This window comes from Pangasianodon hypophthalmus, chromosome 2 (genome assembly GCF_027358585.1).
Source record: "Pangasianodon hypophthalmus isolate fPanHyp1 chromosome 2, fPanHyp1.pri, whole genome shotgun sequence".
Lineage (NCBI taxonomy): Eukaryota > Metazoa > Chordata > Actinopteri > Siluriformes > Pangasiidae > Pangasianodon > Pangasianodon hypophthalmus.
The window spans coordinates 437501-450000 of NC_069711.1; the positions used below are offsets into that span (position 1 = coordinate 437501).

Sequence of the window (12500 nt, forward strand, 5' to 3'; positions counted from 1 at the left end):
AGTGTAGACTGTAGTGTAGACTGTAGTGTAGACTGTAGGGTAGGCTGTAGTGTGGGCTGTAGTGTAGGCTGTAGTGTAGACTGTAGTGTAGACTGTAGGGTAGGCTGTAGTGTGGGCTGTAGTGTGGGCTGTAGTGTAGACTGTAGGGTGGGCTGTAGTGTAGACTGTAGGGTGGGCTGTAGTGTAGACTGTAGTGTAGACTGTAGTGTAGACTGTAGTGTAGACTGTAGGGTGGGCTGTAGTGTAGACTGTAGTGTGGGCTGTAGTGTAGACTGTAGTGTAGGCTGTAGTGTAGACTGTAGGGTGGGCTGTAGTGTAGACTGTAGTGTAGGCTGTAGTGTAGACTGTAGTGTAGACTGTAGTTTAGACTGTAGTGTAGACTGTAGTGTGGGCTGTAGTGTAGACTGTAGTGTAGACTGTAGGATGGGCTGTAGTGTAGACTGTAGGATGGGCTGTAGTGTAGACTGTAGTGTAGACTGTAGTGTAGACTGTAGGATGGGCTGTAGTGTAGACTGTAGTGTAGACTGTAGGGTAGACTGTAGTGTAGACTGTAGGATGGGCTGTAGTGTAGACTGTAGTGTAGACTGTAGGGTAGGCTGTAGTGTGGGCTGTAGTGTGGGCTGTAGCGTGGGCTGTAGTGTAGACTGTAGGGTGGGCTGTAGTGTAGACTGTAGGGTGGGCTGTAGTGTAGACTGTAGTGTAGACTGTAGTGTAGACTGTAGGGTGGGCTGTAGTGTAGACTGTAGTGTGGGCTGTAGTGTAGACTGTAGTGTAGGCTGTAGTGTAGACTGTAGAGTGGGCTGTAGTGTAGGCTGTAGTGTAGACTGTAGTGTAGACTGTAGTTTAGACTGTAGTGTAGACTGTAGTGTGGGCTGTAGTGTAGACTGTAGTGTAGACTGTAGGATGGGCTGTAGTGTAGACTGTAGTGTGGGCTGTAGTGTAGACTGTAGTGTAGACTGTAGGGTGGGCTGTAGTGTAGACTGTAGTGTAGACTGTAGTGTAGACTGTAGGGTGGGCTGTAGTGTAGACTGTAGTGTAGACTGTAGGATGGGCTGTAGTGTAGACTGTAGTGTAGACTGTAGTGTGGGCTGTAGGGTGGGCTGTAGTGTAGACTGTAGTGTAGACTGTAGGGTGGGCTGTAGGGTAGGCTGTAGTGTAGACTCTAGTGTGGGCTGTAGTGTAGACTGTAGTGTAGACTGTAGTGTAGACTGTAGGATGGGCTGTAGTGTAGACTGTAGTGTAGACTGTAGTGTAGACTGTAGGATGGGCTGTAGTGTAGACTGTAGTGTAGACTGTAGTTTAGACTGTAGTTTAGACTGTAGTGTAGACTGTAGGGTGGGCTGTAGTGTAGACTGTAGGATGGGCTGTAGTGTAGACTGTAGGATGGGCTGTAGTGTAGACTGTAGTGTAGACTGTAATGTAGACTGTAGTGTAGACTGTAGTGTGGACTGTAGGGTGGGCTGTAGTGTAGACTGTAGGGTGGACTGTAGTGTAGACTGTAGGGTGGGCTGTAGTGTAGACTGTAGTGTAGACTGTAATGTAGACTGTAGTGTAGACTGTAGTGTGGGCTGTAGTGTAGACTGTAGTGTAGGCTGTAATGTAGACTGTAGTGTAGACTGTAGGATGGGCTGTAGTGTAGGCTGTAGTGTAGACTGTAGTGTAGGCTGTAGTGTAGACTGTAGAGTGGGCTGTAGTGTGGGCTGTAGTGTAGACTGTAGTGTAGACTGTAGTGTAGACTGTAGAGTGGGCTGTAGTGTGGGCTGTAGTGTAGACTGTAGTGTAGACTGTAGTGTAGGCTGTAGTGTAGGCTGTAGTGTAGACTGTAGGGTAGGCTGTAGTGTGGGCTGTAGTGTAGACTGTAGTGTAGACTGTAGGGTAGACTGTAGGGTGGGCTGTAGTGTGGGCTGTAGTGTAGACTGTAGTGTAGACTGTAGTGTAGGCTGTAGTGTAGACTGTAGGGTAGGCTGTAGTGTGGGCTGTAGTGTGGGCTGTAGTGTAGACTGTAGGGTGGGCTGTAGTGTAGACTGTAGTGTAGGCTGTAGGGTAGACTGTAGGGTGGGCTGTAGTGTAGACTGTAGTGTAGACTGTAGTGTAGGCTGTAGTGTAGACTGTAGGGTAGGCTGTAGTGTGGGCTGTAGTGTGGGCTGTAGTGTAGACTGTAGGGTGGGCTGTAGTGTAGACTGTAGTGTAGACTGTAGTGTAGACTGTAGGGTGGGCTGTAGTGTAGACTGTAGTGTGGGCTGTAGTGTAGACTGTAGTGTAGACTGTAGTGTAGGCTGTAGTTTAGACTGTAGTGTAGACTGTAGTGTAGGCTGTAGTGTAGGCTGTAGTTTAGACTGTAGTGTAGACTGTAGTGTAGACTGTAGGGTGGGCTGTAGGGTGGGCTGTAGTGTAGACTGTAGGGTGGGCTGTAGGGTGGGCTGTAGTGTGGGCTGTAGTGTGGGCTGTAGGGTGGGCTGTAGTGTGGGCTGTAGTGTGGGCTGTAGTGTAGACTGTAGTGTGGGCTGTAGTGTAGACTGTAGTGTAGGCTGTAGTTTAGACTGTAGTGTAGACTGTAGTGTAGACTGTAGGGTGGGCTGTAGGGTGGGCTGTAGTGTAGACTGTAGGGTGGGCTGTAGGGTGGGCTGTAGTGTGGGCTGTAGGGTGGGCTGTAGGGTGGGCTGTAGTGTAGACTGTAGTGTAGACTGTAGGGTGAGCTGTAAGGCCATGTGAGTAATGCTGTAGTTACCTTGCGGGACAGCGGCACCTCTATTGGCACAGGAATGACCTCTGCAAGCAAACAGCCATAAAATGCCACCCAAAACATGCCGGGGTCACTGTTCGGGTACACGAGCGCCACCTGGGGGAACAGCAAGTCTACATCAGCAGCTCAACACTCACATTTACACACATTTCCAGGGATTAAAATATAGTTTTATTACACCATATTTCATAATATTATGACATAACTTGACTCTATCTTTTCACCACCCACTCTAGAGAAAATTATTTATTTTATATTAAAAATAACCTTCAAAATCCATCAGAATGACAGAGAACTTTAATCCATCCATTTCTAGTTGTTTAGAGATTTCTAAGTTGATTCTCCAGTCTGTCTGACATAAAAAAATATATATATAAAAGAATCCAGTGCTTTTGCTCACCCGGTCTCCAGGCTTGAGCACCTGCTCGTTCTTGGTTCCCAGTTTGTTCAGAAGGGTGTAGGCCAGTTTAACACTACGACTCCACAGTTTCCCTTGAAAACACACACCAAATAATCACTTACTGTGTGACCAAGCACCTTACCACGGGTGGAAATATCTGTAGCTGGGACAAGCAGATTTTATATTCAATTCAGTTTAAAATTTCTCCTGTAAGAGTTTCCTCCTCTGAGCAAATATTTTATTGAAGCTGCAAGAATGTGAGAAGAAACTTCACCAAACATTACACACTTTCCTGACTTGAAAAAAAAAATCATTGACTGCCGCTTTAATTCTATTATTCACAGGTTTATTCATAATTAAATTATTTCCTTTTACCATATGTGAGAGTGTAGAGTGGTTTTCCTGTAATGTCCAGGGTTGTGAGGGCGGGGCTTTTGCCCTGAGTGGCACCCCATCGGGCCAGAGCAGCCTGCAGGGCGGGGGGCCAGTTACTGACCACGCCCAGCGGCTCACCCTTCACTGGGATTATCTGACGGCCCTCCGGCCTCGGGGTGTTAGGGTCCGGCCGAGGGACTGTAACAGACAAACATGTTCATAAAAAAAGACACAAAGCGTCTGTGCGTTGTATATTTACCCGTGTGTGTGTGTGTGTGTGTGTGTATGACACTAAGTTTACTGTGTCTCAGTAAGAGAATTAGGAGGCAGCCTGGTACAGCAGTGCTGTGTACATGAAGCCACACACCTTCCACAATCTCCTCTTGGTCGTCCATGAAAAACTCGCTGAGTGGAGGTCGTTTGGGTCGTTTCAGTGTGTTGAGAAGCTGCTGGATCTTAGTGGACACACGACTGGACACAGGAACACCTAGACCAGGACCAGGACCAGGCAGGTGAGGGGGTGAGACAGATGAGCACACGTACACAAACACACAAACACCATCCTGACCCAGCCAAGCAGGGCATGACCAGAGCACACACATGTTCCTCACTGTTGCAAACCTGCTCCAGATGAGTTCAGAACATCTCCGTTCAGGTGTCTAAAGACCAGGGACCTCATTTATCTCATGCATAACATTGAGATTTCACACATTAGTGATATACGGTTGGTTTAGACAAGTTCTTGTCTGGTTTTATACTGTAACCAATTTGTTAAGGTTAATTGAGATTCTAAAACATCAGAGCCTAATAACTGCATTATGGTGTCCCACAAGACCCTGTTTTAGGCCCTCTATTATTCTCCATTTATAACTTTATATTGACTTTATTCACATCTTTAAAATAGTCCATGTTTAACAGAGAGCGCGAGGACGGCCAACCTGAGCGTGCAGGGCGTGTAAGTGTGGTTGTTCAAAATTCATTAAAAGGTATTCATGAGTGCGAGCGGAGACATATGCAGGACATTATATGTTTTGTTACTAATTTGAGCAAGTAATGCCATGATTTTTTATTTATCCATCTATATATTTGTTGAGTCTCTCTGTGAATCATCAGTTGGTGAATTCTCCCTGTCGAGAACTTGTCAGCAGTTGACAAGAAAAAGTGAATTATCCACAGAGATCCTATTAATCCTTAAAATAAGAGACAAATACAAGTATACTTGGAACTCTAGACACTATGGTGGGTTTTTGGACATATTTAAGATATCTTCACTTGCTAAGATGCCACTTTTGCAGTGCACAACTATAAACACACACTCTTTTTGAAAAATCCCACACTGTTCTTTAAAATGTTTCTACAGATTAGAGGGTGTGCATCGCTGATAAATGAGGATCCTGGACCAGGAAGATAAAGGGAATAAAAGGAGGGAGCGACTCTACAGGAGTGCTTCAGCACACACCTTCACATCAGTCCACACACACACACACTGAAAGCAGGCTGAGGGACAAGACCTAACTGCAGGGCGTGGTTACGGCTAAGCATTACCTTTCCCCACTCTTCTCACTAACAGAGAAAAGCAATGAAAAGCAGCATGACACATGTGGAGAAAGAGTGGAAAGGAAAAAGAAAAAATACATTATTGATTAATAAATGAATGTCACTCTGTGTGTGTGTGTGTGTGTGTGTGTGTGTGTATCAATTCACCAACTTACATCATTGTCAGACATAAAACAATGCAAATTTATTGTGCACATTATAAACAAACATAAGCTATAGTTCCAGTTCATTATTCACCAAACTGAATGGTCACCATGACAACACTAAAAGCAGTTGCATCATCATGGTGCCAAAAATTCCAGTACTGTAAATATAATAGCATTTTTTAACCATTTTCTACCGAATCTCGTAGCTCGCTTCAGCATATACCCCAAAATCCTCTCATTACTTCCACTGACACATGAGCAGAACTGAGTTTGATGTTCCTTCTGGCCCAGGTATCAGGTGAGCAGAGCTGGGACATGTGGGCGGGGCTAAAAACCGTGCAGACCATCGATTGGTCAAAAGGTCCTATAGAATTGTCCTTATTAGTATCTCTGATTGGAGTCAGAATTTTAAACTTTAATGTTTCTGATCCATTTTTATTTTTATATCCAACTTTCCTCCCTGTGATCCAGGTGAAATCCACTGTCTTTTAATTAGGCCAAATATCAAACAGCTTCCTATTCACTTCATTTTGTTCCCTACATAGAGTACAACATAAATGTCCTGTGCACTCAAAGTTTTCTTTCAACGAAACATTCAAGTATTGGCGACCTTGTGTTTGGGCCAGGATACGGATACTCCTAGATCCAGATTTTTGCCGTACTGTTCAGTGCAGAAGAGCTATAAGTGACACAGACACTCAGACAGACACTCAGACACTCAGACAGGGACACACACACATACACACACACATACACACACATATACACACACATACATACACACACACATACACACACACATACATACACACACACACAGTCTCAGTACCGTCTGCCGTCTCCATCATGCTGGATCTGCTCTGTCCACGACTCATTCCTCTCACCACGGCGTTAGACGGCAGATCCACACGTGATCCTTGATTTCGTGTCTGAGTCGGAGACTCGCCTTCAGCACCCAGACCACTGAGTCCTGCTGGATCTGTCACACACACACACACACACACACACACAATGTTAACATCATCTACATCTATAATAATCGCACTATCCGGAGTCACCCAGATGAGGATGGGTTCCTTTTGACTCTGGTTCCTCTCAAGGTTTCTTCATCATATCGTCTCAGGGAGTTTTTCCTCACCACCGTCACCTCTGGCTCGATCATTAGGGATAAATTTATAAATTTCAATTTTAAAATTTAGATTCAGATTTCTGTAAAGTTGCTTTGTGACAATGTCCATTGTTATAAATAAAATTTATTTGAATTGAATCTAGATAATTGTCCACTCTTTCTAGAGCACTTGAGACAGGCTGGAATTTAAAATACAAGAATAACAAAGTACCACTTTGAACAGTTTGATTATTACATTATATTATATTATATTATTTATATAAAATTATATTACGTTATTTATATAAAAAGTAAATATGTTTCTTGTTTTTAAAACACATATTGTATTTTAGATATAAGATAAATATAAATATGTTCTGATCAGTTATTAGATGAATATGGTGAAGGGAGTAAGTAATTGTTTTCCAGAGCAGATGGCAGACTACTAACCTGCTAACTAGCCAACATCAGGAAGCTGAAGTTAGTCCTTACGTCACTGCTGTTTAATAGTGTGATTGACAGGAGAGAGTGATTAAGCTCCTCCCACCCAGAGAGTTCGGACAGGACTCACCGATGCAGGCGTGAGCGAAGGCCTCGGCGAGGGCGGATGGCTGCGAGTGTGAGTGTGGCGGCTGTGTGTGTGTGTGTTGACTTTGTGGCTGAGGGGCCTGAGGAGGACGAGACTCTCCGTGAGACATGGTGGAGGATGCAGAGGAGGACGAGGTGGAGGAACCCGGGATGGAGCTGTTCATCCACGAGTCCGGAGATGGCTGCTGACTGCCGCTGACCCCCGGACTGCTTTCATCATCCGAGGACGAGGACGAGTCTGTCAGGACAGAGCAGAGGGACAGTGAGGAGAACCACCAGGTAAATATACAGTAAACTCTGTGTGTGTGTGTGTGTGTGTGTGTGTGTGTGTGTGCGTGTGCGTGTGTGTGTGTGTGTACCTGGTGGGCTGCAGTTGTCGATGGGTGACTGCACGTACGCTGAGCGGCGTTTGGTCGGCATCGGCAACGCCATTTTCTCCTCTTTGTGTTTAGCCAAAGCAGCCTGAACAGCTTCAGTGTGTATATCTGTCTCACACACACACACAGGGAGAGAGACAGAGAGAGAGAGACAGATACAGAGAGACAGACAGACAGAGAGAGAGAGAGAGAGAGAGGCAGCTGATCAATAAAATTTGACTGGTGTTAAAGTTCAGAACTAAAGATAAATAATACACGCCCCTTTCCTGCCAAACTCCACCCCCTGAACACACCTGTAGTTCAATTTCAATTATTTGTTCTTCAGTTCACTCTCAGTCTGAATAATCTGAAAAATTTATGCCAAGATCATGTAGAAGGCATTTGTGTATAAACAGAGGAACAAAAGAAGAGCAGAGTGGAAATTTCTCTTAGCACTGTTTGTGTGATTCGTGTCACTTTTGTATATTTACAGCATGTTTTATTTGCAGATATTTTGTATTGGACTGAGTTAGAGTTATTCTCAGGGTCAAATGGAAAGGTTGTAGATTTCCATGGAGTCGATTCTATCTGCTGAATATCTGTGTTTATAAACGCTGCATAAATGCTCATTGGTTATAACTGTTGTGCGTGTTATTACCTGATCTGTAACGCTCATCTCGAGTGCCACCGCTCCTGTGCGATCTCCGTGCGCGGCGATGCCGAGAGGAGGAGGAGCTTGAGGAGGCGTTGCTAGGCACAGTAGCAGAGCTTGGACCAGGTTCCTGTCCATCATACTGTGGGGGCGGAGTCAAATCTGTTAAAAAAAAAGATGAAATGTTTAAAGGTTTCATTCTGTAGATTTGGCTCAACATTTTTTGTAACACACAAAAACCCAGAAAGCATCAGAGATGTGAAGAGAAAGAGGAGAAACAGGAAGTGTGTGAGGAGTGTGAGGAAGAACGTCCAGCGTGTCGTACTTTGTGTCTGCGTTGTGTACGGCGCCAGTAACTTGGCCCTCTTCTTCTCATATCCTTTCTGTGTGATGTCACCTAAAAAAAAAGGAAAAACGTAATTATTTAACACACAAACACTGAAGCATGACAAATATTCACACACGTATGTTATTTCAGCAATCTTAGTTCATTCAGTTACTATAGCAACATCTGTGTCAAATCAGGAGGTTGTACATTCTAATTATAATTTAATAAGTGAAAAGGAAAAAGAGCATTTTATACACGTTACAAATCTCTAACATCATCTCACAAATAACGTGATTTATACACACACACCTCAAACACACACATTACACATCACAGAACAATAAAAGACCCCACCCATCCTTTAACCCCACCCCTAACCCCACCTCTAACCCCACCCATCCTTTAACCCCACCCCTAACCCCACCTCTAACCCCACCCATCCTTTAACCTAGCCCCTAACCCCGCCTCTAATCCCACCCAGCCTTTAACCCCACCCCTAACCCCACCTCTAACCCCACCCATCCTTTAACCCCACCCCTAACCCCACCCATCCTTTAACTCCACCTCTAACCCCCCCCCCCCACCCTTTAACCTAGCCCCTAACTACACCTCTAGCCCTGCCCAGCCCTTTAACCTAGCCCCTAACCCCGCCTCTAACCCCCCCACCCTTTAACCTAGCCCCTAACCCCGCCTCTAACTTTTAGCCCCGGCCTTAGCCCTGCACCCAAACCAGCCCATAACTCCATTCCTACGTATCTTTTAACCTCGCTCATAACTGCATCCCTAGTCCTGCCTTTAACTCTGCCCCAACCAGCCTATAGCTCCACCCTTAGCCCCGCCCCTAATCCCACCGTGTCTCAGCTCTTTATTATAATAGCTGCAGTAAGGGTGTTTATGAGGACAGAGAGACGGTGTGAAGTGAAATCGGAGCTCTTCAGCTGAGAGGAAATAAAAATGCAGAAACCCTGAGAGATGAGAGGAGAATGTGAGTGATTTAATCATCTCACCATTTCTCTTCTCTCAGCTGACATCTCACTCACTAACTCCTCTAACTTTTATTTCACTGCCCTGTCTTATCTGCCTGTCTGCAGTCTGTCTATCACACACACACACACACACACACACACACCCAGAGATGTTGTCATAATGGTGCAATTTCCAGACAGTAAGATATATAAAATAATTATAGCATCATGTCAAGCAACTCCACCCAGCTTTTAACCTAGCCCATAACCCCGCCTCTAACTCCACCCACCCAGCTTTTAACCCAGCCCATAACCCCGCCTCTAACTCCACCCACCCAGCTTTTAACCTAGCCCATAACCCCGCCTCTAACTCCACCCACCCAGCTTTTAACCTAGCCCATAACCCCGCCTCTAACTCCACCCACCCAGATTTTAACCTAGCCCATAACCCCGCCTCTAACTCCACCCACCCAGCTTTTATCCTAGCCCATAACTCTGCCTACATCTGTGTATTTAACCCAGCTGTCGAACACCAACACCTTCACCCTCATAAGTGAAGGATGAAACCATGAATATGCAGATGTGTAAACACTCACATGTCCTCCTAGCCTAATATAACTAACATTAGCTAACATACATAGCTGTTTCTAACTGCGAGTAAACTAGCTCACATTAGTCCATGGGATTTCAGTGTATTGATTTAGATTTAACTGTTACCATGTCAACCAAATTTTAGTTCATCAACATTAGCTAAAGTAGCTAGCAAATTATTTTAACATGCAGCTAAAAGTTTCCAGGTATCACGTCGTCCTCCTTTAATCATTTGCATATCAGACGCGATCTGTTCAAAGCCACTGAGTCAATCATTCAGTGACATCACAGTCTGAGCTCATGTGTAGCTCCGCCCCCAAATCCGTTTTATACAGAAGCGCTGAGAAAGTCCCGGCTTTAAATGGAAAATGAATTAAACACTGTGTTTTTGAGGTCAGTTGTTTTGAAGCAGCTTCTATCCCTGAGAGAATTCTCTCTTCTTAGTTTCTCAGAGGAAACACACACACACACACACACTTTCTCTCCCTGTGGATGATGTCATTTTCTCCAGTGTTCACCCGCCTGTCATTCGACACAGTGAGTGCATGAAGCTGTGTGTGTGTGTGTGTGTGTGTGTGTGTGTGTGTGATGTAGCCAGTGTTTATGTGCTCAGCTCTAACTAACCTCCACAGACACAAACCCAAACAAACTCACCGCCTTCTACACTTCTTCCCAGCAGTCCCACTGTAACCATGGCAACTGTGAGACTGCAGTGTGTGTGTGTGTGTGTGTGTGTTCCTCTGCCAGGAGGTTAAGATCTCTCTCTTTCTCTCTCTCTCTCTCTCTCTTTCTCTCGCTCTCTCTTTCTCTCGCTCTCTCTTTCTCTCGCTCTCTCTTTCTCTCGCTCTCTCTTTCTCTCGCTCTCTCTCGCTCTCAAAGCACTCGCCATTAAGCACTATTACCATTTCCATATATGGACTCAAAAACACACCCATTCAGAGCCGCACTCATCTCCATATATGTAGTGCCACGCCCACACATCTATACGCTAACTAAGAATTATTCTAATTTCCATATATGGGCTCAAAGACACACCCAAATTCCCACATGAAATCGTAAAGCCTTAGAGTCATTCTCATTTCCATATATGGATTTAATACAACTCAAGGCCACGCCCACATTCACACTTAAAGGCGCAGAACCATTCTCATTTCCATATATGGACCTAATAACACAACTTCCATATATGTACTCAAAGACATGCCAACATTCCTATGTGTAGTCTTGAAGACACACCCACTACATGACCACATACCCATATATGGTCCTAAAGGCAGTGTTCTCTCCAAAGCCACGCCCACAAAACACATGTACACACATTGCCTAGGCCATGGAGGTATTATAGGAGGCATTAGCATTAGCATATCTGCTAATGGGGTTTGCTCAAAATGGTATGTGGGCGTGGTCATCGCCAGTTCATTGGTTCTTTTACTTCCTGGGAACATTATTAGAGCTGAGTTACAAATGTCACATGACTCATCAGGCTAGATACGTTAAAATACAACATGCTTTTTTTGGGAAAAAAAAAAGAAGCTGGTGAGGGAACAACAGTTTATAGCTGCTATAACGTAAGTGAGAACAGGAACTAACTCTTCACCAATGTTCTGCATCATTAAATGTAACAATAAACGGATAAAAAGTATGACGTGTCATTGTTTAATAAATAAAAGACTGTAATTGTTGGTAAGTCGCTGTGGTGTAAGAGGAATAAAACACCTGAGGACGTGCAGTTATAGGAAAATAATCAACTTCAGGGTGGAAGTTTTTCATCACACCACGCTGTCACTCAGTATTTTACTGTAACACACACACACACACACACACACTCACACACACACACACACTCATACACTCATACACACACACACTCATACACTCATACACACACACACACTCACACACACACTCATACACTCATACACACACACACTCATACACTCATACACACACACACACTCCCACACACACTCCCACACACACTCACACACACACTCACCCACACACTCATACACACACTCATACACACACTCATACACACACTCATACACACACACACACGCACGCTGTTTTATCACTTACATATTATACGTTTTACCTCCTTAAAACTAGTTTAGCTACAAAATGTTTATATCATTCAGGCTTTATTATAAATCAATTATATTTAGAGCCCTAAAGCGCTCTTCAGAGTTTTCATCTAGAGAGAATTCCTGAAAAAAACCTTATTTATCCAAAAGCTCCCTGAGGAACCTGCTGTTTAGTTTTCAAGAGTATCATCTCTGCTACTTCCTTCCAAGCTTTATTTTTCCTCATAATGTCTCTGCTAGAGCTGCAGGATATTAAAGAAAAATGCGATAACTTGTTAAACAGTGCGATATGCGGTGCGATAAAGCTCTAACTCTGTAACAATTTAAATTATATTTATATATTTATAGATTTAAAAACTGAAAACTCATCACCAACATACGTTTCATGTTCTTCTGAGGAAAAGAAAGCGTTCTCTGCGTCGCCCTGAAACTTTTCATAACTTTCTGAAGTATAAAAATCCTTCAGTTATCGCAAGCCCTTGAGATATTTACATTTGCGATATTTCGATAATTTCGATTATAATATATAATTTCGATAACCTTAGTCAGGATAAGATGAATCCATGCTTACAAGCTTTTCTTCCACTTTAGCAGGAACTACTGTAAC

The 12500-nt window shown here is 44.1% G+C and overlaps 1 protein-coding gene across 4 annotated transcripts in view; it reads right to left on the bottom strand.

Moving 5' to 3' along the window:
• dip2bb (disco-interacting protein 2 homolog Bb) overlaps positions 1-12500 on the bottom strand; it is a 39388-nt gene that overhangs the window by 24054 nt on the left and 2834 nt on the right. For 2 of the 4 annotated variants that reach the window (XM_034299028.2, XM_034299021.2), the window contains exons 2-11: positions 8251-8322; positions 7932-8087; positions 7277-7402; positions 6901-7155; positions 6051-6200; positions 5064-5081; positions 3886-4005; positions 3519-3716; positions 3144-3235; positions 2729-2839 (exon numbers count right to left, since the gene is read on the bottom strand). In XM_034299028.2, coding sequence (XP_034154919.2) covers positions 2729-2839; positions 3144-3235; positions 3519-3716; positions 3886-4005; positions 5064-5081; positions 6051-6200; positions 6901-7155; positions 7277-7402; positions 7932-8087; positions 8251-8322 — 1298 coding nt within the window. The remainder of the gene's footprint in view (positions 1-2728; positions 2840-3143; positions 3236-3518; positions 3717-3885; positions 4006-5063; positions 5082-6050; positions 6201-6900; positions 7156-7276; positions 7403-7931; positions 8088-8250; positions 8323-12500) is intronic. The other 2 variants (XM_034299033.2, XM_034299024.2) reach the window with 1 other exon arrangement.